At 36.6% G+C, this 26,595-nt stretch overlaps 3 protein-coding genes across 3 annotated transcripts; 1 reads left to right on the forward strand and 2 right to left on the reverse strand.

Moving 5' to 3' along the window:
- Positions 1-1,503: 1,503 nt before the first annotated feature.
- LOC118262831 (zinc finger protein Xfin) lies at positions 1,504-4,907 on the forward strand. Its single transcript, XM_035574450.2, has 2 exons — positions 1,504-2,132; positions 2,216-4,907. Exons 1-2 carry the CDS (start codon positions 1,980-1,982, stop codon positions 3,791-3,793), a joined length of 1,731 nt encoding a protein of 576 aa, XP_035430343.2. The 5' UTR covers positions 1,504-1,979; the 3' UTR covers positions 3,794-4,907.
- Positions 4,908-5,313: 406 nt separating this feature from the next.
- Positions 5,314-7,232, reverse strand: LOC118262768 (peptidyl-prolyl cis-trans isomerase-like 3). The gene is made up of 4 exons (XM_035574363.2): positions 6,970-7,232; positions 6,742-6,840; positions 6,391-6,509; positions 5,314-5,463 (listed from the first exon to the last, which is right to left on the reverse strand). The coding sequence occupies exons 1-4, from the start codon at positions 7,108-7,110 to the stop codon at positions 5,337-5,339; spliced, it is 486 nt and encodes a 161-aa protein (XP_035430256.1). The 5' UTR covers positions 7,111-7,232; the 3' UTR covers positions 5,314-5,336.
- Positions 7,233-9,190: 1,958 nt separating this feature from the next.
- LOC118262774 (sarcosine dehydrogenase, mitochondrial) lies at positions 9,191-25,635 on the reverse strand. The gene is made up of 16 exons (XM_050697232.1): positions 25,429-25,635; positions 24,815-24,925; positions 23,801-23,943; positions 23,066-23,278; positions 19,737-19,860; positions 19,079-19,287; positions 18,238-18,421; positions 16,774-16,864; positions 14,356-14,608; positions 13,391-13,513; positions 12,590-12,732; positions 12,077-12,182; positions 11,517-11,665; positions 10,754-11,028; positions 10,151-10,317; positions 9,191-9,581 (listed from the first exon to the last, which is right to left on the reverse strand). The coding sequence occupies exons 1-16, from the start codon at positions 25,556-25,558 to the stop codon at positions 9,255-9,257; spliced, it is 2,748 nt and encodes a 915-aa protein (XP_050553189.1). The 5' UTR covers positions 25,559-25,635; the 3' UTR covers positions 9,191-9,254.
- Positions 25,636-26,595: the final 960 nt, after the last annotated feature.

The following is a 26,595-nucleotide window of genomic DNA, read 5'->3' on the forward strand; positions in this document are numbered from 1 at the left end:
TTCAACTCTCAAATAAGCAGCTGTGATTGGCCTTCCAATGTACCAGAATGTAGCCCAGCTGGTAAGTTTGGTTGTCATTTAAAATTTAAATAGCTAAAGTGAAAAAATAATAATACAGAGAACTAATTTTTTTCAACATTTTTTTACAGTGTTCAAGGACTTCGTCTGCCCTGATCCCCCTAAAGACGAGGACGGTCTAGTTTCCGATATCATCTACAAATACAGGTAAAATATAATTTGGTCACCTTTGTATATCTTTGGCCCTGGTTCTATCCTATGTCCCCTAGAAGGAACAGAGGGCCACGTGATAACTTGGTGGAAACTTTTAAAATATCTTTTTCTATTACCAGGTACGGGAATCAATGTAAACAGTACATCGCCTGCCAACTGGGCCATCCTCGACTCTTGAGCTGTGATGGTGGACTCTCATTCGATGAAGCATCTCAGTCGTGCATCGACGAAGATTACGTCAGCTGTGCAGCCCCCTACGCACGGCAATAAAGACGCTCTTGAAGGGCATAGTAAATTGACACCAAAATCAATATCGACTTACTTATAAGTAGGACTGAAATTAATGTACCTAGGTAAATAAAATGAGAATTAAAATGGATTTATTGTTCTTTTTTTAAAACCTTAATGGTCTAAATATATTTTTTTGTGAAAATAGAAAATATTCAAATGATTTCATCGGAGTGTCATTACATCCAAAATTGTAATATTGCGAGGCATGTAACAAACTGTACAATCATTTCTGGGGAGGAGGGCTCCCCAAAAATGATGGCGCAATCAAACAATGGCTAGCGCAACATGCATAATTAAAAATAGATTAAAATATATTCCCGTTTTGTGTCTATAATTAATAAAGTACCTAAGCAATTAACTTTACATTAAATTAATAAAAGAAGCAGTAATTATCAGTGCAATTACAGTGTGCCACTGACTTGATACTGCACCCAACTTTCGTTAGACTCCAAGTCGAACTTTTGCCTGTACTGTATGAGGCAGCGAGGCTTATCTTTTAGTAGGTACTTCAGTCAGTACGAATAAAGGTTGTCCTTAAACATTCACTAAAGCCTCAATATGCCTGCATAACCAGAGAAGCCTCGCCAACAAACACAAGGGTGTAACCGGATATATTACAAGTGCCATCCAAGCGCCATTATTTTGGGAGAGCTCCAGAATTCCAGATAAAAAGTTTTTTCATAGCCTTGTTTGGGGTGGTTTAGGGGCTTGGGAAGATGGAAACCTAATAAAAATATTGTTCGTGATAAGTACAAAATTTTATATTTTGTTTGACTCACGCAAATAAAAATTCGACTTAGTTTTTAGTTAGTAATTAACGTTATTAAATAATTTAATTTGTTTATTTATAAAGAAAACATAATTATAAAAATCACGGGAATGGAAAATATTTTTACATCTGGCAATATTTTGTTATTTAGTAGTTCTATCTCTCATACTAGCAATAATATTTCTCAACGTCGATTGGTGGAAATGGTTGCGGAACAAAGTCCACCAATGATAATCGTTTAGTGAAACTTCGTAAAAAGAAAACAACTAATTCCATATTTCCGCCAAAGAAGCGCGGTTTTAGTAGCAAACAATAATTCAAATTTGAATTTTTATAAATTAGGTATAGCATTGAATGTTATCCTAATGGCGATCTCACGTTCAAGATTATTTTTACTTTCGATGAGATTCTTAAAAAGACGAAGTGTCGAGTGTTGAATATGATGACGGAACCAACGGCAAATACCGCGAGACATTCCGCTAGCGCAGCCCTGGCGGACATCGCCCCAGTTGCCCCTTCGGATCGAGCGGTTGCGTAGTCACGACCGTAGCCTCTGAGCCCCATTTATTTTTTACATCAGTGTGTTCCTAAAGTGAATTTTGAAACAACAAAAACAATATAAAGTCGATATCCTGTCAATAGTGTTATCTCAACGATTTCATTCCTCTGATGTTTAGTTGTGTACAAAATGGAAGATTCTTACATTATCGCTAATTTCCACACGCTATGTCGACTGTGTCTGAACAAAAGTACGTTCGCGACATCGATATTCGCAGCTGCGCCTGACGACGAATCAAATGTTTCTTTAACCTCCAAACTAGCTGAGTGTTTCGAGTTACAGGCAAGTTGTAGATTATCTTGTTCGTATTACAATATTTTCTGGAAGAATTATACTCGCGTCTATAACGTACAATATTATTTCAGATCGATCCTAACGATGGGCTGCCTAACAGGATTTGCTACAAATGCTTGTTCAAAGTTGATAAATGTTCAAAATTCAAACTGCAGTGCATTCAAAGTGAGACCAGGTTGAGGCAGATAACTACGAGAGCCAATGAGCTGGATAATTCCAATTCGTCAGAACTTAGTAACTATAACTATGGCTCCCATTCCCAAGATGGTCCCAAAGTAAAACCTGAAGATTACATTGTTGAAGACAGTGTTGTGATGGTGGTGGATCCAAGCCTCGACTATGACTCCTCAGAGGAGTCTGAGAACATGGAGCCAGTGGAGCCAGAGGTTATTGAAAGGAACAATACTCCAGATGGTGAGCCAATGGCAGAATCATTTTTCAAAAATGTTTTCATGTGTCAATTCTGTGACCAAGCTTTTGTTTCACAAGAGAAATGTAAGGAGCATGAGCATAATTACCATGACCCTAATTTACCTTATAAATGTGTTGAGTGTAGTCTAGTCTTTGCTGAGCGTAGTCAATATGTACAGCACACTAAACAAGTACATGGAAATGATAAACCTTACCACTGCCCTGAATGTGATAAGTGTTTTGGCCGTAGGTCTGATTTGAGAAAGCATTCCATTGTCCATACTGGCATTAGGCCATATCAATGTCAATATTGTTTGAAAAGTTTCTCCCGTAATACGAATCTCAGTAAACACCTTCGTATTCATGCTGGGCATAAACCTCATGTTTGCCCACTTTGTCCAAGAAGTTTTGTTGCCAAGGGTGACTTGCAACGTCATGTACTTGTTCATTCAGGAATGAAGCCCTTTGCTTGTCGAAAATGCCATTTAACTTTTGGTAGGAGGGATAAACTAATCAAGCATGAAATGAGACATGGCCCACTAAGCCCGGGCAAGACAGAGTATGATAATGATCAAGACAGTCATGATATGGTAGTAAATGTAAACCCCTTCAGCAATCTGATGACTTCTCCTACACAACTCCATCCAGACTCATCAAATGCAGAATATGATCTTCCAAGAGTACCAGATCATATTTCAGGGGAGAGTAGCTTTATGAAAGTACAGAAAAATACTTCTGTTCCATCTAAGGCTACAAGCCACTCGCCACCAAAACAGAAAGCTGTGACAAATAAAAACAGACCTAAAAATATTAAATGTCACCAGTGTCCAAAAAGATTTAGCTCTTTAGATTCTTACAAAACTCATGTGTCTATCGCACATATAGGTTCAAGGATCTTCCAATGCAAAATTTGTTTCAAAAAGTTCCCTCGTAAGAGAGAATTGGACCGTCATGCAGCTCTCCATTCTGGTATGAAACCTTTTTCTTGTAGTCAGTGTGACAAGAAATTCACTAAGAAGGATAAACTTGATAAGCATGAACAAACTCATGAATGTCTGGTTGTGAATATGCCTTGCATAGAATGTGGTGCCACATTTGAAAAGAAGCCTGATCTAGTTGCACATATAAAGTCTCATTTCACTGAAAATTTTGATGATAAGTTAACCGAGGCTGAAATTAAGAAGGAAGAGGATACTGAATTCAATTTGGAAGATAATTTCTATGATCTTGAAACTTGAGATACTAAAAAATAATGTAAAGCTTATGTCTGATTAATGTATGGCACCACAGTGTAACTTATTGTTCACATTAGTACTTAATAGTTAGGTATTTTATTACTTTGAAGATAAGGTGGTAATTTTCATGGCAAATGTTAGATTATTTAGTATTTGTTTGTTGGTTTAATATTATGAAAAGTCTGAGATCCCCATTCTATTATTTAAGCCCACCGTATGTGGAATTGTTGTTAAATCAATTATGAACATTTTAACATTATAACTTGATTTTGTTCTAACACACTGAGCTTCTCATATTGAGGAATTGTTTTACCAAAAATTATGTTTATTATTTGTTATTTGTCATTGTTATTCATAAGTTAAAATTCTTATTAGGTAGATATGGTCTTAGCAATGTGTATAATGTTAACAAAAGTTTTAGATTTAGAGGCCAATGTCTCTAAAATGGATGTGAACAAGTATGTAGTAAATGTAATATTAAAGTTTTATTCTTAAAATTAGATCTGAATTAATGAGAGCTCATGCTTCCTCATAAAACTCTTAGTTTTTCCAAAGATGTTCTAGTTCTAATTTATCCAAATTATGTAAATGTAAAATGAATAAAAACTGATTTGCATAATTATAATAAGTGAGCACAAACACTGTCCTTATCAAGTGATAACTGTAGATATGTTAAATGTTAATATTAAAATACTTATAATGACTGTTTAGTTAGTGCATACAATTTATACTTCATAGTTAGCACCCAGGTGGTTTTTACTTTATTTTATTTTGTTACAAAAACATTACAATAAGAATATTGCAAAAAATAATGAAGCCATGCATTTAAAGTTAGTACTAAAACAGTAACTAGAGGTAATTTGAAATGGTAGTTACTTATAAAACATATTTAAATTATAATAATATTAAAGAATAATGTTTTAAAACTTAAAAAACTTAATGAATTTTATCATTCAGAATTGCACACTACCAGAATAATTACTACCACTTGGCAATTTAAATCATATTAAAATATATTGTCTTGCTCTTAATTTTGTATAGTATAAATGCAAATTATTCAGAAATATGCAAATATAGATAATGTTAATCTTTATCTGCAATAAATGTTGTCCACTTAGTAACTACTTTTATTCATTTTGGACCCCTAGCAGTAGACTCCACAAATTTTTTAAATTACCTCCACAGCAATCACTTAGTTGTCTTCCACCAGACATGTGATGTTGCTGTGGTTGCGTTTGGCTTCCCACATAGTCATTGGTACACATAGCTTAGCACTGTTGGAATTGAACTCAGCTGTTTTTGATAAAGGTGTGTGCTATGAATTGCTTCTCTACCATTGATACATCACATACTTGAGCACACACATAGCTGCATAGCTTCGTATTGGTGGAAATGGTCACAATTTCACAGCTTAGCTAATACATCTTACTACCTACTATAACTACATTCATCTAGAAATATGTAAACAATCCTGACTAGATTGATCTAAAAATCAATTTCCAAAATCAAATAAAAAGCAGCTGTCTTCTTAAATATTTGTTTATTCTTATCCAGCTAATGGGTTTGCATGTATAGTAACTGAAGTAATCTTGGCTTCTGTGAGTGGTCTGTAGGTTTTAGGGTTGACAGTCATTTTCTCTAAATCATCCAGTGCTTCAAATCCATCAATAATCCTGGAATAGAGAAAAAAGGTATTAAAATACTGTTACACAGTAATGGTAGCATGTGGTATTGTGTTGAATATCTAGTAGTACTAGGTTAGCCTAGTACTAGCTTGGCCTGAGATCTCGACTCCCTTCCCTGCCCGCAGTAGGCGCACCGGGCACAGGAGAAGGGTGGACAACGTCCTCTTCCAGCCCCCATAAATGGGATTCCACTAATACACAAAAATTCTAAGAATGTGGTGTTTTTAGGGTTCCGTAACCAAATGGCAAAAAACGGAACCCTTATAGATTCGTCATGTCTGTCTGTCCGTCCGTATGTCACAGCCATTTATTTCCCAAACTGTTGGGTCTACATAGTTGTAGGTTGATGTATTTGGATAACCGCTATTCGAATTATGAATAAAAATGATTAAATTTAAAAATTAAAGGGGGCACTCCATACATGGAACTGATACAAAATTTTTTTTCGGCTGACATTTCCGTGATGGGTGTCTATGGATAGGTCTTTAAAAAAGACATTAAGGTTCCTAAAACCATTTTTAGTCAAAATCAATCGTTTGAAAGTTAGACGCCTCCAAAGTGGAAAAATGAGTGTCCCCCCCCCCTCTAACTTTTAAAATAAGAGAGTGAGGAATCTAAAAAAAATATATGCTGTAGATTTTAATGGAAAAATACCAACGAAAATTGGTTTGAACGAGATATCATTATTAGTTTTTAAGAAATAAAACATTTTCAAAAACCGCAAATATAACTTTGTCGTTCATACAAACACTATGCAAAACCAAGTTATTTTATAACTTTGATATTATGTCATCTACTTGCTGCTACGGAACCCTTCATGGGCGAGTCCGACTCGCACTTAGCCAGTTTTATTTTATTTTAACAAACAGGTTTCATCAAATCATATGGTAATTAATCAATTAATGAATATCTTACCTGCCAAATAATGTATATTTTAGGTCTAGATGTGGTTGTTCTCCATAGGTGAAGAAAAATTGGCTGCCATTGGAGTTAGGTCCATTGTTAGCCATGCTCACCATCCCTCTTGCATTGTGCTGGAAAATACAAAATAATACCATGACTAACTAATTACCACATAAATGTACATAGACATGATGTCATGCCTTTTCATCCTTGAAGGTGTGGGCAGACAATATAAAGTAATGGCAGACAACACACTTCTCAAATTTTATTAAGAGTCTCATCTACATTCTATATAATATATATGAATTGTTTATCCTAATATTCCAATTAGAGTCAACATAAAAGATGTTATAAATAACATACCTTCAACTCTTCTTTGAATTCATCTTCAAATTTACGGCCCCAAATTGAAGTTCCACCTTTTCCTGTGCCTGTAGGATCACCCGTTTGTACTATGAAGCCCTAGAAAGACATAAACAAACATTCTTAGGTTATTTTGGAAACAAATTGTAACTAGATAAACAGTAGTATGTACTACAATATCAGGCAATATAATAGTGTATATAGAATAGTTAATATAAACTTTCTTACCTTAATATTTCTATGAAACAGGCATCCGTTGTAGTAATCACTGGCACACAATGCTAAGAAATTCTCACAAGCTTTTGGACATTGCTCGCAATATAATTCGATTTTAATATCTCCTACGTCGGTATGCAATGTTACAGACATTTTCACTTATATTTATTTCACTTTTTAACTATTATTTAAACTTTAAATAGATACGTCTTATCCGTTCTTGAAATCACAACAATAAATAAACATCGCTCCCTAAACTAACCTCACTTCTTGACATTTTGAGTGTTGCCAACGCACGAAAATTTTTACCTTTAAGGAATCGCAAGTTAACGTATAATAGTACTATACCTAATGCGCTCTAACAAGGTGCGGCTGACAGATTCAGTAACGTTTCGTATCACTCTTGAAAGTTGCTGCGATTTAAAAATCATGCCTTAATATTTTAGCTGTATCACATTCGTATTATGTTAAATCATTCGGATGCGTAGTTAATTAAATTAAAACCAATCGGAATGTTCTAGTATTCAATTAAAATCTAATGAAATGAAAAATAAAGTAAAGTGTTATGCGTATAACGTAAATCCATAGTCGTGTTTAGTGATGGGATGTACGGCTACGATGGATAGGTAGTCGATGTTTTTTTAGAATAAAAAACGAAAATCGTGCGTCGTTCAATTATCATTCTTAAAAAAACCTTTAATTATGTGGGTAAATCCACTGTAGACGCGGCTCTCTCTGCCCAAACCACAGTGACATTATCTGAGCAGAAATATGTAGTAGGCATTTTTCTAGACATTTCCGGCGCCATTGATAATGCGTGGTGGTACTATTCCAACATATACAAACTAATATATCCTTGTTTTCTTCACGGTTCTGTAAAACTGTAACTCTGAAACACCCCAGGGCTCGGTCATAAAATATTTATTTTGACAAGTATATACACGTAGTTAGACTGCACAACTAAATAACACACACATTTAATAAAAAAATTCAGAGAATTAAATGTATGCTGCGAGTATCGATAGCGATAAAAAAAGATTTTTCTAATGTCCATCCCTAAAGAGAGACGTCAACGTCATACTGGCATCTGTCAGCCGCACCTTGTTAGAGCGCATTAGGTATAGTTACTATTTTTTTTATATTATTGTTTACTTTTCACTATTTAAAAACGTAATTTGAAATATATTTTAAATAAATATATGCAATAATAATAATTGTTATATTAACACGTCTTAATCATTTATCCTTAGTAGGAAAGATAAACTATGCATATTTTTTTCAAATTAGGGTTCTATAGGTTAAATTAATCACACAAATTAAATAATATTACACAAAAAATATCAATCCATCTACCCAACTTCAGCATTTGAAGGTAAAATTCCTAAATTGGCAACCCTATACAGTCAGTGACAGGAACAGAGATAGAAGGAGTTGCCAGTTAGAAGATTAATTTTTAACCGACTTTCAAAAGAAGGAGGTTTTCAATTCAATCCCTCCAAAACTCCGTCTTTCGATCCGTTTCAAGATACAGCACTGGCTGCTTAGAAAAGCAAGTTGGTAAAACACAGACTGGATTACAAGTAAGCTTACAAAAATATCTTTGTTTCCAGCATTATTATTTATTGTTTCATTATAAAGATTATTGTTGTTGTTTACTTCTAGTAATAACATCATAAAAGTTTGAAAAGATCTGCCTTTAGTTTTAAAATTGTAGTAGGTTTTTATTTTTTATTTATCATCTTCGAATTTAATCAAGTTTTTGTGCTGATACATATAATTACATATTTTGATACATATTGTTTTAATAGAAAAAAAAACCAGATGACTTCTCGGAAGGCAAAACTGACTTGGTAATTTGGCAATATGAGTACTGATTATAAAGATAAAACGAAACAATAACAGTACCAAAAATATTTCCCACGGTTTTAATAATAAAAATTACCACAGGACTTCTGGGAAAGTGGGAAGTAGGTAATTTGTCTAATCACCAACTTTCCAGAAATAGACCTTATCAATATACGTTTTTAAACTGACATGGTCACTAGTAACATCATTAGAACTCAAAACAGGATATTTACTGTTGCAAGCGCCCTAATTACGTATCACAGTAAATATCCCGTTTATCTGGTGCCGAAATATCGGAAACTCGTAAAAACTAATAAACATGGTAAATATCCCGTTTTGAGTTCTAATAAAATCTTATCAATTTCTACCTTTAAAATAAAACGAACAATAACAAAACATACATAAAAGATTTATTAAGCATTTAAAATTGAGATCATTCTACACTAAGGAGTTTATTCGCTACCGCCGGCTCTTTCGTTTTGCCCTGCGTGGGGCTCATGGGTATTCTCATCCATGCCTTGAGGACCATAGTTACCAAGCAACCTTTGCCCATTAGGATCGAAAGGAGATTTCAAGTGCAACGTCGCTTTGTGCTTCTGTCCTAGGACCTCAATTTCATAATCTCCTTCTTTCAAATAATCTTTGGTGACTAGATCGCCTTTGTTAGTTACGTAACCGATACCAATGGGTTTGTCTAGGTGGAAAGCATAATCCCCTCTTCTAAGATAGCCTACAGGTTCGCCGTTTCTAAATATGGCTTCTTGGCCGAAGACTGCCACCTGGAACAAAGTAAACAAACGTGTTAATTTGTTGTTAATGTATTTGTTACCTCTTCAACCTACGTAGGTACAATTCTTAATTTCCAAATGCGAGGTTTTGAGCGAATGTCGAAAAGTTTGTTTGTCGAAGTTTGCGATGTCGAAATTTTGGAAAAAGTTCGTTTCGTTTCACAATTTAAAGCGGAATTCCCGCACGGCGCAATTCCCGCACGGCGCAATTCCCGCACGGCGGAATTCCCGCACGGAGCAATTCCCGCACGACGGAATTCCCGCACGGAGCAATTCCCGCACGGAGCAATTCCCGCACGGCGCAATTCCCGCACGGAGCAATTCCCGCACGGAGTAATTCCCGCACGGAATAATTCCCGCACGGAGCAATTCCCGCACGGAGCAATTCCCGCACAGCGCAATTCCCGCACGGAGCAATTCCCGCACGGACCCGAAACCCGACTGCTTCAATATTGCGATGAATTTCTTGTTTTAGGCTTTTTTTATTTTAACGATAGGTAGTGAAAGGGCCTATACTGTATGACTTTACAAAATAACTAGGTATTCTATGTTCAAATGACCTTATTGTCGAGAGTAAAGAATGCGTATTTCTTAGTGACTCCATTAGCCTTGGCTCTGGTGACGTGTTCGTTCCCGATGTAGTCTCCATCCTTTCTGCACGCGAAGCCCAAACCAGCCTCCACCGGGTTGTCATCGGCTCTCAAATCAGAATTCCATAGATGGTATCCTGAAATAAAAATATTTTATAGCTTCATAAGAACTGGCAATAATACTTCTTGTTGATGAAGCGAAAAGGTATGTAAGAGTCGTAGCAATTGACAGTCCATTGTCTCTGCCTACCCCCATGGGAGACAGGCGTGAAGTTATGTATGTATGTTGAATAACATTACGTCACGATGTTACTCGTAAAATAAATTGATCGTCGTCTAAAATCAACAAGCGTCCTTAAAAACAATAGAGCATCCTCAAAATCATCCGACGTCGATCGGTTTCGAATGTACTCAATCGCATTCGGGCATTACTCGATTACTTTCAAGCGTGACTCGAAAACGCTCGATCGTGTTCTAAATTAATTGAGCATCCTCGGTGACTTTCGAGCGTTTCTTGATTACTTTTGAGCGTTACCCGAAAACCGTCAGATACGAACCGACCCTAAATCTTACCTTTTTCCGCACTCAAAGAAGTAAGCGCCCTCCAGCCAGCATTTCTCAATCCTTTAGCGCGGCTCAACGCTTTATAAACCGGTATGGCATGAGCAGACGGTACATGCAATTCCCACCCTAATTCCCCAGACCATGTGACTCTTAATGCCCTGCATCTGTAGCGTTTGTCTTCGGGAGTGTTGGCTGCTTTGGTTACATGAATGCTGCGATGAGTGTTCACTGGGAAGGCGTCGTTTGAGAGACCGGCGTCCGTGTAGCGTTGTAGGATACGTTGGCTGTTGGATAAAGACACCAAGTTACTCTTATTGTTAGTATTTTATAGGTTTAAAATATAAGTGAAAGTGATATTCTTCTAATCTCCTTTAAGACGACCCGTTGAATTGCTAAATGCTTTTGGTCTGTCCTTACCTCAATATTATTTTGTTCTATTCTGTTTTTAAAGCAGAATGAACTTTCGTCCAGAATCTAGCATTAAGTTAGTAAGGACTGCTATAAATGCTCAAATGACAAATTCTCAATCTCTAAATTCCCAATACCTAACCCGACGTCTTACGTGAGCGATCTAGAAGCGGTGCGGCGCTGCGCGACAACAACAAACTCAAAATCAAAATCTATTGACGCGGCCTACAATGACTAAATGCACGTGGTATGCGTATCCACGGGTGGTACCGATCGCTAACCATCAAGTGATCTTAGTCATTTGGGCGGCCTATGCCATAAAATTGAATCATAAGATATTTTGGTAATATTCAATAAACCTTACCTATCAGGACCCTGAACACTAAGAATGCACATCTGCTTGGTGACATCAGTGATGGTGGCGCGTAACTTGTGCGTGTTGATGATGCGACGCAGGTGCGCCAGGGTGTGGTTCGCACTGAACCCACTCGTCACTACGTAGTAACCTCGCCCCTGGGAGAAAGACATTTCAATCAAGATTTTTAAAAATCATTTAGGTATAGAAGGGATAATTTGCATAGGGAAATATGAACAAAAACTTAACTGAAAATCACGGTTTACTCACGTAAATTAATGGAAAAAAGCGTGGCGACGTCGCGCAGCCTACTGAGTATTGAGTAGACTGCGCGACGTCGCCGCGTCTGCGCACGCTACTCATGAAGAAGAGTCCCTCTGTGACTCGAAAATAGTAGAGCTTTTCTCCATTAATTTACGTGAGTAAACCGTGATTTTTAGTTAATTTAGTATGTCTCACGATAGTTATCATAAAAATATGAACAAAAACGCATTAATGTGGATATTGTATTCACCATCGAGACAAGAGAGGCAAAACGTGCGTATAATGCGTGTAATAAAGAAACATACCTTGAAGATAGGCTCATGTAAGCCGCCAGTGCCGCCATCTAGAATGCTAACTGTGACATCAGCTTCCACGCCTCCTTTATCGTTCAATAGCAGGGAATACACTACCCTGGAATGAAAAAGAGGTATTTAAGAGTAGAAAATTTTTGCCTATAAAAATCTTTTATAATAGTAATGATGACGGGGTATGAAAATTAAAAAATCTATTTAGTCCGTCAATTAGGTAATGAAAATGAAAGCAATGAAAGTTTTTAAACTCACATGGTGACTAACACTTAAAACGGGAACTTAAAACGGGATATTTACCATGTTTATTTATGAGGATTTTGTCAGTTCATCCGTGATCATGGAGCTTGCAACAGTACCGAAATATCGGAAACTCATAAACATGGTAAATATCCCGTCTTAAGTTCTAATGATAAATTCAATGAAGGTTTTCATCTTTACCTCGAACGCGTACAATATTTAACTTTATTGATTGTGGAATAAAGATAAATCTTCCATAACAATTCTTACCTATCGTCATGCTTAGATAGATCAGCAGTGAAGGCGAGGTCGGCAGTGCGCTGTGCGTCCGGCCCGGTCAAGTAGAACTTGCCGTAGTACGACATGTTGAACAGAGCCGCCGCGTTACGGCAAGCTAGGGCTTCTTCTCCGATCTAACGTAGAATAAGAAAGAAGAAAGAAATTACATTTATTCCACACCGCTAAATAAACATATACATATAAGAAATAAATGCTTGGTTCCGTTAGAAGAGGAGTTTGTCATAATATCCGCGGTGGTATGCTGGTTTGAAGATCGCACCATGTAACTGATTTATTGCCGAAAGTTACGATTTCAGCTAGGTCATAACTGTCAATTCGAACTTCCGATGCGTTTTTATGGTATAATCCGGTAAACGAGGCGGATCACCTACCACCAGAGGGTTACAAGTACGATGCTGGCCTTTTAAGGGTTAAAAATGTAAGGGTTGTTGGGGAATTGGGGCTTGGTAGGATTAGGAAGGGTATGAAATGGTAATTTGTGCTGATCTTCCTAGAACCAATGACATGGCGAACCGCGATCGAGTTCATTTCGACCCATTGAATTGATAATTACAGAATAGCTTAGCTGATTCAGATTTGCTGTAGTTAATTAAAACTGTCTACCATTTTATTTGTCACATAATACAACGTTGCTTGTCTAACCGCCGTACTCAGAGTCATTTAATGGTTACTTAACCCAGTCTTTACCGATTGTTTTTAGAACAAAATCATAACTACGGAATAGTTTAAGTAATCATGAAATGTCTCTGAGTACGGCAGTAAGTAACTTACAATATTATGGTGTTTGGAGAAATCGAAGGAGTGGTCTCCCTTGAGGATTTCCTCGTAACGCTGGTCGATGTTCCTCGGGTAGTCAGAGTGGGCACCACCCCAGTCGTACTGCTGCACTCTTATCTGAAATCAAATATATTGTTTCACATGGTGCTCTGGGATTACGGTACGATATATCACAGTCTGCTATTACGATTACTGAGCAGTGCGAGAGGGACGGAGCTATGTAGGTTGTATAGCTCCATCCCTCTCGCACTGCTCAGTGATCGACCATTCTGACATAATTGTAATAGCAGACTAAGGACCCTGGTTCTCTGCAAAGACATCCAAAAATGTGCAAGACAGGCAGTGCCGGATAAAGCCAACGTGGGGCCCGTAGCAAATGTGGACAAGGGGCCTTTGAGTTACATTGCAATCTAGAACGTTTACAAAAAACTTTTAGCGAAGTTTTCATTTTCACGATATTCAGTAGATTTGTACAATTAATTGTACATCGATTATTTAAGCATTTCTGGACACATACTTTCAAATTATAAACGTGGTGGGCATAAGCAGCGTGCGCAGACGCGGCGAAGTCGCACACAGCCTACCTAGAGTAGGCTGCGCGTCCCTCTGTGACTAAGTTAATGTGTAAACCGTGATTTTTAGTTAATTTAGTATGTCTAACGATAGTTATTACAAAAATATAGCAAGACTACTAAAGTCAATAATTTTGCATGCCGTAAGGCAAAATGTATCGGGACACTACATAACTAATGCCCGAATACACAAACGCTACTCAATTTTAAGTTGTACTTAAATATCGTGCTATCTCTGTCATTTTATAAAGAATGATAGTGACAGAACTAGTTTTGAGAGCGTCTTAAAATTGAGTAGCGTTTGAGTATTCGGACATAAGTTACATAACATCATATCTGTTACCTAAATTTTAGCAAATAAATAATTTCTATTTCTACTTCACGCACCTTCTCTCCAGGCAAGAAGAAGGCTGGTCGTTCCCACCCAGCCCTGGCCTGCATCACCGCTCCATCTTCCACCAGCTCCTGATGCAAGGCATCGTGGCTCGCGTCCCTACCAGCCAAGTGCTCATCGTGAGGGAACACTATGTTATAGTTCCTGGCGTACGCCTCGTGGCTGGTTTCACGCATCCAGTGCGGCCGTGACATCTGACCGGGCGTGAACCGACGGATGTCGAATGTGAACATGTTGTATTGTGGTCTGTGAAGGTTGTAGGGTTAATGATTATTTATTTATTTACTCTTAAAGAACATGGTTCTCTTATAATGAGCTTAAATGACTAATTGTAATTAGGTATACAAAGCTTTTTTTTTTGAGGGGGAAAATCATCCAATGACTTTTCTACTCCTGCTTTTCGAACCGGAGCCCCGGTAAACCCGCTAGGTAGTCCGCAGCTCCGGATAGGTATACAAAACTATGACAATGATTAAACCACAGGATCAAACGGTATTAATAGTTTTTTCAGATACATGTCAACCTATTTTTTTACACATGGCAATCGATTGACACTAATATTATTTGGCAAATTATTATACAAGGTTTACTAACATTATATGCCTCGGCTTTAATGCTAGGTAGTGTGTGTTTGAAGAGTACATTTGTGATAAATACGGTACTTTGATTTCAAATTCGAAAAATACTGCTACTATTTCTAAATAGATTTGTATCTGATTACCAATTCATGTGTTGCATCAAATAAGTTAACTTTAATGTAGATTAGAAACGATTTAGCTTGCATACACATCAATCAACCAATTCATCTCACAGTGATGAGCATGACAAGCAGAAAATTACAATTTCCTTAGATACAAACCCCTAGTAGGTATAATTAATAGTTAATCTCAGTAATTAATAACTTTACATTACAGATAAGTAATCCACAGGTCATCTAGTTTATGAATGATGCAATTAGAAGAAATTGTAGTAACTATGTAAACAATTACATTTGCAATTTTCCAGTGAATGATAATGTAGTCTAAATAATAATTATTATGAATCATTAGAAAATATACTATGTTATAGGTCTGGAGGCTGTAAACAAGTGACATAAACAAGGTACATTTTTTGTAGGAAGAAAATCATCCAATGACTTCTCCCGCCTTGGGTGTAGCGAGAGGGAGTTTCAGAGTGTTACTGACTAAAAACCACCCCGTTCCTACTCCTGCTTTTTTTAGCCGGAGCCCCAGTAACCCGCTAGGCAAACCGCAGCTCCGGATAAACAAGATCGTGTATTCAATTCTGTGTTCTATAAAGTACAATTTTAATGTAATAATGAGGAGAAGGGAACTTGGACATTGATTTGGTTGCAAATGTGTCTTTAAAGTCATGATGATATCATTTTATCATGCCAAAATTAAAAAAATTTTCGACATTCCTATTATCAAGAACAGTATGAAATTCCCAATACCTAGGGAGCATTTGCAAAAACCGCACTTCCTTTTATTTGGGATACAATGGGGCCAAAATTTCTCAGTACCTAATACTAATAATCTCACGTCCTATTACATACTATTACATACATAGAGGTGCTACATATGTTCTACCTAGGTTTAGTGCTTATTCATGTGTAGTGTACCTACCTACAATGACTAGACAAAATAAATAACACTATTAACGCAAACTAATTATTATGAAGTAAGCAGTCATAGCCTCGCAGGTCAAGTGGGTACCATGTAAACAGCTATAATATAAGCCCAGGCCCTCATTGTAATATCGCAGTTTTATGCAAAACCCCGATAACTGTGATAACCCCTATGTTGTTTACATGCTCGTATAAACAGCGGGAGGTCGTAGTAAAATGACTCTGGAGAATATTGTGTACAAATAAATAATATGCGAAAGGATTTTTGCTTGTTTTAAGGGAGTTTTAGGTTATTTTTATTGCCATTACATCCCATTGGTTAGATAGAGGTATGAAATTTAACCTATAACGCGAAATTACACAATTCTGGCATACATCATTCACTACTGTATAAAAGTGTGAGAATTCTTGAAAAAAACTACTTTTAAAATTCTTTCACTTCTTTGGGCTAGCAAGAGGTGGATTCTTGCTTTATAAATTTTGCAGTGTATACTGATTGCCCTAACCAATTTGAGACATATTTTACTACAAAAATTACATTTACATAATCCGTAGATACACACTATATAACGTTTAGACAAACACAGTCTGAGTTGCGGACTGCCTAGCGGGTTACCAGGGCTTCGGCTCGAAAACCAGGTGTAGGAAGAGGGTGGCTTTTAGTCAGTAAGAGTCAGACACTATCTCTCGCCTTGCCTAAGACGGGAGTAGCTATTGGATGATATTTCCATCTAAAAAAGATAAACACAGTCTCTCATGCATTACAGATAAAACACGTGCATACCTTCCAGTGATGATCCACTCCGCCATTTGTATACCACATCCCGCGGAGAACATCATGCCGGCAGAGTTGTAACCGCAGTTGTGGTACAAACCTGCATCATATACATATTTTAAGTTTAAGCACATTTTATAGAGACTGCCTCGTTTGTGCGACTGCCAGACAAGGTAGGTGCATACATAGAGATTGTGACTGCCTTGTTGGTCGAGGGGTTGCAAGTGTCCCTGCTAGATAAAGGGTATCGGGTTCGATTCCCGGGTCGGGCAAAGTATTACTGGGCTTTCCAGTTTTTCGAAAATTTCTCAGTAGTAGCACGGAGTTTGGAATTGTTCCCAGTATATGGCAATAGGCTCACCCCCTATTACATGGGACTTATAACACAAAATGTGGAAAGCAATAAAGTATTGAGTATTGAGTACATTGTACAGTGGCATTACGTGCCGTAATGAGCACCTCTGCCTACCCCTTCGGGGATAAAAAGGCATGACGTTGTTGCGTTGTAATAGAGATTGTTAACTCGCGTAAATAATATATCTCATCTTGTGTAAAACAACTTTTTTCTCATTAAGTGGGAGTGGCAAATTAGATATAAAAGATGATTATTATAATTATTTGTAGTCATGAGCGAATTAGTTACTACAAGCGGTAGATATAGGGGCATTGCGTCAGATCAATGTATACGATAAATAAATCTTATAACGCGAGTGTATCTAAGTACGTTGACCGATTGACCTATATATATTAGTTTAGCTGTTCATTTACTTTATCTATGTGTGTTTATTAACTTGTTACATTGTTTTACAGACTTAGTCAAAGCTGCGTATAAGACAATTTTTAAGGAAATTTTGTGTGTAATAAAATGCACGTTACATACATAAGGTTTATAGTGTACGTAACAAAAATAGGACAAAAGGGGCTGACTACTTAAGGTAAGAGTCTATAGGCCCGCATCGTACGCATCACACGCTTCGTACGCATTCCGTATGACGTCATCGGTACGCATCGCATGTAGATATTGCCGATGATGCGGTCTGTACGATGCGGATCAGTGGACGGAGTTATAACGAGTTTCTATACAACACCAACTAAAATCCGTTGCGTGCGATGCGTACGATGCGGACCTGGTAGACGCGTACCTTTTAAGACCTTTCCTAATAGAGGTACTTATGTACACATTTAATAATAGCGAGTGACTTAGGGTCCTTTAAAAGTAGACAAACACTTCAAACGGACTGAAAACATACGATTATTTATTGCATTTCTTCTAATATCCTTTTTTCGCAATAATCATATTTAGATCTTGGACTACAGACTGACTATGTACAATGATGATTGCTAGTCAAGCCCCTAAGCTACCCACGGACTTTGCTAATGGTCAAGGAGGTTTAACTTGTCAAACCATCCCTCCCAACCTTTCTGACCAAGTCCAACTCTCTACAATAATTCGACAGCGTCTAGAAAACTCACCGAAAACATTAGGATCTTCTCCAAGCAGTGGCTTATGGTCTGGCGTGAAGGACTCGGGACCGCAAACGGTACTCTTGACTCCAACCGTACCAAGTTTGGGACACAGCGAGGTGGCACTCGTCATGTGGACGCCGAACACGTCCCAATCTAACTCGTATAGGTGGAACTGTAGGTTGTCTGGTACCTGGAGTTCAGAAAGTTAGTAAAGTGTTAATAACCTAATATTATGTTATCGACTTAATCACGTACTGTTTTGACGAGGAACTCGACCAGTGTCAAGCCATGCTAGAGGCTCTTAATCGTTAATAACTTGTCTGCACGGATTTGACAGACATAATGTCTGCAGGGTGGGCGCGGCGGCTGGACTGGCTGCCGTGCAACGTGTAGTGGGCTCGATTCCCGCACGAAGCAACTCTTTGTGTGATCCACAAACTGAACTCGTATGTTTGTAAACGCAACCACGACACAGGAAAAAATCCTTGTGTGGGGTACAATGTTTAAAAAAAGCTAATTAAATTGAAAATGGACTATGTTACAATTATGGATCTCGGCCGTTTACAAACATCTTGAGATTTTGCATACATTATAGAACAGAGTATAGAGAAGCACATAGGCTTTAATTTTCATTAGAAATTCACGCAGGAAGAACGAAAAAAATAAATAAAAGCAAATTGATGGAGAAAAACTCTACTAGTTTCGAGTCACAGAGGGACTCTTCATCATGAGCAGCGTGTGCAGACGCAGACATTAATGCACATGAATAAACAGTGATTTATAGTTAATTTAGTAAGCCTCGCGATAGTTATAATAAAAAATCGAATTGTACTAATAAAATACACACCTGATCAAGCATATGCGGGTTGCTCTCATACCCTCCAACGTGACAGGACTCTCCTTGCACCTTGATGTACAAGTCCACATCGTGATCTCTGATGTTTGGACCGCCTCTGATTTCTGGTGTCGCATCCATCACCACGTATGCGTGCTTGAATGGAATCAGTGGGAGGCTTGGAACGCCTGCGAAGCGGGCGACACGGGGACCCCATGCTCCTGAGAAAATAATAAAACAATATAGTGTACTAGCTATTTTCGCCCGCGGTTCCGAGGCATAAACAGTGTCCTATGTGTTATTCCAGGACATAACCTACATCTGTTCCAAATTTCAGCCCGATCCTTTCAGCCATTTTGACGTGATTGAGTAACAAACATACATACAAATACATAAACTCACAAACATTAGTAAGATTTTTCTGTAAATTAGCTGATTTCATTTTTGTAATTAGACTACGTATCAGCTTTGTTATGCAGTGGGCATAATTTAGTGCATTATCATAATTATTTGTTTACTTAATGCTTCATGCATAAACATAATGCACGTAGACGAAACAGACGCGCGGAACGCAACACGCCGTCGTCCGTTAGCCCCGCACAAAATATCCACCTTAACCTATACTTTCAAAGATTAAAAAATGTCGTTACGTTAATAAAATATGAGTTACCTCCACAATTGACCACACATTTCGTCTTGATAACTCCGCGGTCTGTATGCACGGCTGTAACCTCCTTGTTGCCGAGTAGATTGTGCGTGTAATGGACGTCTAGTACTGGACAATCTTCGTACACCTGTAAAAGAAAACTTAAGTTACCTTTTGAAAATATTAGCTCGTCTTGGCGAGGGCCCTCTCAGATGAAGAATCAAACAAATATCTCCTATTTAGCGTATATTTGGCTTATTTACGTTTATTAATATTTGTACGTTTGTTACAGTTTTACATCGAAACTGCTGACCTGTTTTTGACAAATTTTGCTACAGAGGTGGTGTTTTCGAAGTCATTACTTACAGGCTGTTTTTCCAAACATTTAACTGTTAAATTGGAATTGAGAATATAGTAGTCGTTTTTGGCAGAATATTATTTCGATGGCTCCTACGTATATGGGCCAAAATGCAAAATTACAACTTTACAGGAGAGGCTTCCAAAGTTTAAATTTGCTATAACTTCGGATTAATAAAACCGATCTTTACGATTATTTCCTTGTTTGCTAAGACAACTATCCTCCTCATTTATACCATAGTATTATATATATACATATATAGGTTTTTTTTTAACGTCACATTGGCCCTTCTACGTTAATTTTTGTTTAAATTATCTTTCTTTAAAAACACCCTAAAAGGGCCAATGTGTCATATTGGCCATTATACGCGTATTACACTAATTAGCATAAAGTCTATATTTTTAACATTTTTTACCCATAAAATCAAGTAACAATTGAAGTAGTTGATAATTAAATAACAAGAATATAAGCTATTTAGATATTTAGTTATTTATGTCACATTGACCCTTATACGTTTTACAATCTGGTAGCCTACGAACCGAGTTCTCAGTTAGATCATTTAATTAATAAAAAAACACGCAATAGTTTTATACATTTGTTGAAATAAATATTGAATTAGGCTTAAAACTTCACTCATGGACCGGTTTTCAGTCTTTTTGGTATTTTCATAATAAAAAATTAACAAAAAATTAGTAAGAAGGAAACTGTTACTGGAGATCTTAGTTTGATTAACAAAATAATGTACTTCACATTATTATTTTCTTAATAAGGTTACAAAAAATAACAAACTTATAAACCTATAATCTGTATACAAAGTATAAAAATCACCGTAGTATAATCAAGTAAAAAAAATACCAAAATCAACATAAGGTACTAGAAAATTAATTTAATAAGTCTTCACTCATTTTCTTCATTATCGCTTTCATTAATTGCCACAATGTTATTCGATGTTACTAAATTTTCATAATAACTGTGGTGTAAAAAGTCAAAAACATCAAAATTATTTCTTTCAATTAAACCAGGAAGGCACTTTTGAACGTCAAAGCAAATATAATAATATTAATCACGTCTGTCTGTCGGTCAGTCAGTCCTCTAGTGAAGCTATTTGCTCGTTCCAAAGTGTAGATTCCTATGGAACAGAACGAGCAAGAAACTCCATAGGTTACTCTGTTTCAATCAGGTTCACAATACAATTTCTTGGTTACATTGTTTCGATTGCTTCAACTATGTGAGAACAATGTAAAACTAGTATTCAGACAAAGTGATAGAAAAATAAAATAACCCTGAGGACAACAAACTTAATGCAGTCTGGAGCTGACCAGTCCCAGTTGACAGAGCCCGTTCACGAACATGACTTTTCAATAGCATCTTCGTGCATATGTGTATGACCTTCGTGAGACAACCTGGGTATTAACATAGTTTACAATAAAGTCATATTGCTTAGAATGATCTCCAATCACTCCTTGCGTCTCCATCAAGTTTTTCGAAACACTTTAGTTTACATGTGCTCTGACATGGTCCACCTATTTGTTTCTCATCTCTTAATTTTCCATTTCTACTGTTATACGCTATTCCAGTATTTTTAAGTATTTTTCTCTTCGAATCTATCCATTCATTACATTTTTTTCTTTTAATCTTCCATTATCTCTTCTTTTAGTAAATTTTCCTTTTTTGAGCGTTGGGAGTTGAAGCATTACTTGATGAGTAATACTGTGAAACGGGGGGACGATGCAGTTGCATCTGATAACAATGATAAGACTGAAGGAATAGGTTCTTCTTCACCGAAAGAACTATGATTTGACGATGGCATTGGGGTCGCAATATCAACATCGCGCATATCGTAATTAGACAACAGATCTGTATTTTTACTGAATTCTTCACTATGATGTTCGATTTAAGATTCAAAAACTTTTTCGCTTGATAGATTATTATGTGTAATTATGATTGATGAGCTAAGGGCTATGTGCCATGTGTGACAGATTATTATGTGTGTGAAGCTATGGGCTTATATTGTTATCATTTCTTTCTGGTACTAAAACACAGTTTGAGAGTAAATCAGAATTGTCTTCTTTTTCATGATGTTACTGTGGGTACACTTTTCATTGGGTTGAGGTAGTTGACTATTACAAATTAACATGTTATCAGAGTCGAGATAGAATATAAAAATAGAATTTTCTAATGTATCATTTTGTTTTTCTTGTTGAAGTGAATCATTTTCAAATATATCATTGAGCAGACTTAAACTGCAATTTGTGAATATCTCAATGGCAAAGGAGCTGCAAACAAAATAAATCAATGTAAGATAATACCGTAATATTGTAAACAAAGTAAGTTAAATAAAGTTAATAATAACGTAACTATAGTATCGTAACTACAATAGTAGTTCCAATAATATTTCAACCCTTGCTATACACATTAACAGGCCAAAAATTAAAAAATACTGTAGGGCGTAAGTTTTTTTTAGAATATAACACGTAAAACGGCCAAAATGCCACATTGGCCGTTCATCCTAAAAACTCGTGATATTTCAGATAATTTATTTATAAAACAATAAGTTAATCAAAAAACAAAATTACAATTTTTGTATTCATCACATTGCGGCCGTTGCTCCGTTTAACGTATAAGTGTCAAAATGGCCGATTGGTCCAAACTACGACACAAACGCGCGGGAACTCCCCACGTATAAGTCTCGAACTACTCTTAGGACCTTGTACGTTTAAATCCATGTTACATATGCCGTTATACTGTAATAAAAAATCATGTTTCTATGCAGAAATCTCTATTTTTTAATAGCTCACATAATTAATTACATCTTTAAGATGCGTTTACCATTAAAAACTCAAAATGGCTAAATTGTTAGTTTGGCCCATATACGTAGGACCCATCGATTTAAGTCATTGACTACTAAAAAAATAAAACTATTGAAGGCAAATTCTTCACTAATGATGATGATAAATTATCAAAATGTTAGTAAAATAATATTCTAAACACTTACCTTGCCTCCATTCCTCAAAGCCACTTTAACAAGTGCATTGCAAGCCATGGACGGATCGATCGTTCCATCTTCCGAAGCATAGAGAGCCATTTGGAACACCGAAGGGTCGAGGAGTGGGAACTTCTTCTGTGCGTCAGCTGGACTCAGAACTTCGCTAGGAATGTTTAAAGCCTTGCCCAGTGTGTGCAGTCTTAGGTATTCTTGTGTTCGGACCTAGGAAAACAGAAATTAATATTAAGTAGGTTGTAGATTGGTACCTATATGTAAGAGTAATCTAGCAATAATATAAAGCAAAAGAGGAACTTAGAAAATTTGCGTTGTCGGCGTCATAGATTTTTTAAGAGACAAGTTTTATGCAACTTCTTTCTGTTCAAAATAACTAAGAAAGGTGCTATGTCCAGGATATTAGGACTCATAACTAGCAAAATGACTCCTAAGGACCATTTCTTTTAATTTGATTATCTATTGGGTTAATGCGGCTCCGGCTCGAAAAGCAGGAGTAGGAACGAGGTGGTTTTTAGTCAGTAAGAGTCTGACACTCTCTCTCGACTCATCAGGTGGAAGAAGTCACTGGAATAATTTCCCCCCTCAAAAAAAGGTACTATTACTTATGCCTATGCAAAAGACGTAAGGCGATATTATCGAGTGGACATAGGAAAGAGATTGCTATAAAGCTACAGAATTCTAAAGAAGGCAGATAGATAGCACAGTAGGCATTTTTAGATAGGTACTCACTTTACTACGAGATATGAACATGCCACCGTTGTTGGTCCACCCTGCATGGTCTCCAGTCTCCTCCTCCAAGGTGCTGTACACCTTCCTTGAGTCCCGTAGCAATTTTACTTCTAAATCGCACGGCCTCAGCGACCATACAAGTCCTTTAAAATTATCAAATTATATTAGTAACACATTGAACGCCGTGGTGGTCACCGGTGACCGACGTTAGCGGAGGATTTGCCTTCAACGGTTTTCTATTGGCAGTCAAAGACTTAAGCATTAATTTACTGTGCCGTCCATTGTCTCTGCCTACCCCCATGGGAGATAGGCGTGAAGTTATGTATGTATGTCATTTACTGTGTGAGATATGTAGTAGTTAAACAAAACGATCTGAGGTAGGTATAAAATTATTTTTGTAAGATAATATGGTTGAGGGAAATTATACTAATAGAACAAGTACCATTATTCGATATCGTGAGGAAAAAAGTAAACATTAACTAATGAAGTAAATATTATTAAAAACATCGTTAATTAAAATAAACACTAGATACCTAAACTTATCTTAAATCACTTAATTTGAAGTTAATTATTCAATATTTTTATCACTATAACAAGTTCATTAAAGTTAGTGATAAAAGAGAAGGACAAAGAAAGAATCTATGCAAAATAACAATTAAAATGGGCACAGTACTAGAGATCTTCATATACTATGTTTGTTTGATATACATTAGATTAGGATACTGAGTTTGTTTCGATATTTCTTCTCAGAGTAGTCAGATAGTCAGACAGATCGAGTATTTTAAAGTAAGTTAGATGACCTCATCAAACTACTATTTACTTTAAATTAACTAAAAATGTTGAAAAGCTCTACTAATTTCGAGTCATAGAGAGACTCTTCATCATGAGCTACTATAAAATACCAACATATAAAAATACTAGGTATTTTGTAGCCTACTTTTCTAAGAGCTCGTAGCGTCGTTCAGGTAGCTACCTAATCCTAATAAACTACTATAATTGCCGAAGTAGGCTTACCAGCTGTATGCCATGTTGTTCCACTTGTCAGCTTAGCTCTCTCCAGCAGCACAGCGTTCACTCCTCGTTTTGTAAGCTGGTATAATGTGTTACATCCTGCTATTCCACCGCCTAAGGAAAGGAAAAGGAAAGAAATAGGTAATTACCTAGCCTATTTCACACAAGTTTAGAATAATTAAGTATATACCCTTTTTTTGAGGGGGAAAAACATCCAATGACTTCTCCCACCTTGGGTAAGGCGAGAGAAAAACCACCCCGTTCCTTCTCCTGCTTTTCGACCCGGAGCCCCGGTAAGTATATACCCTAAGAACCATCCTAGGTACAACAAATTGTTGACTTAATAAACTTGAAATGATTTAATCAAGCTGACTACTTACTTAAACTTTTGTGGTCGCTTGTTTACTTATGGACTCATAAACTGCTGGACTAATTTCGATAAACTTTTTGAAGAGATAAATAATAATAGTAAGGAATGTTTAGGACTAAAGGGTAAAATTTTACTTGCAAAGTAAGATACGATTTTATTATGCCTTTACGGCACTTTATAGCCGAATTCAATACATCTGATAGAAACAAACTTCATTACATAGAAAGTAAATAATATTTTAACTTACCAATAATCACAACATCAGCCGACGACACAACCTCTTGTTGAGTAGCCAAAAACCGTTTCTCATGTCTAAAGTTTTTTAAATAATTCGCAGCTTTATTCCTAATAGCACTATCACGAACTACTTTGAACATTTTCACCCTTATATGGCTATAAAATACTAATATGTCTGAGCAATTAGACTGTCCATTGACGAATGTTTTAATGTCGTGTCGTTACGATACGAATTTATCTTCCAAAGTTATCAAAGTTCATGTTATTCTGCTACCGATCGCTTATCTTGATTGTTTTGTTATTTTAAAATGAGAGTGAACTCACCCCGTATCTGTAAGTCTTATTTTATAAGCGGACGCGAGGATGGGCGATTGTGTGTGTGACACGAGTAACTCGCAAAATATTTTAATTGTGAAAATATTTTCTGTAGATAGAAGACTTGATATTTAGGATGCTTTTCCAGTAGAGATGTGATATGCTACGTTGCTGTGGATGCGTTTGGTTTACACCAATCATATTCATTGGTATACATATCTTAGCACTGGTGAAAACGAACTTATATGGAAAGATGCGTGCTATGGATGTGTGCTTTGGATGCCTTCCCTACTATCGATACATCGCATACTCGAGCTGCGCATCTTCCTCGCACAGCTACATAGCTTAGTATCAATGGAAACGGTCACATAGTTCCACAGCTTAGCAATTACATCTTCGTAGCATACCTACATAGCACATCTCGGATAGAAAATGCACCCTTAAACGACTGCACAGATTATCTTGAATCTTAAATATAAACACTTTTCAAACTAATTCAAAATCACTACATCAGTTGCGTTGCAATGCTACAAACAAGCAGCAAGAACAGACTGATACGCAAATTCAGACGATCTTTTAACATCTTTTTGGATCGGCAATGAATTGATAAACATAATATAACTATCATATCAAGGTTACAGGTAAAGTCATCCATAATAAATACTAAATAAGGTAGGAATTTAAACACCAAAATACAAAAATAAAGAAAAGCAAATAAAATTCGTCGTAAACATTTATTTTTTTATTATTTACATTTATATAATACGAGTCTAAATTACAAAGAAGTCTATTAAAACTATATAACATTAAACACATTGAATACTTGTTTATTTCTCTGAATAATCTCCGTTTAAAAGCACAA

This window comes from Spodoptera frugiperda, chromosome 12 (genome assembly GCF_023101765.2).
Source record: "Spodoptera frugiperda isolate SF20-4 chromosome 12, AGI-APGP_CSIRO_Sfru_2.0, whole genome shotgun sequence".
Taxonomy (NCBI): Eukaryota; Metazoa; Arthropoda; class Insecta; order Lepidoptera; family Noctuidae; genus Spodoptera; species Spodoptera frugiperda.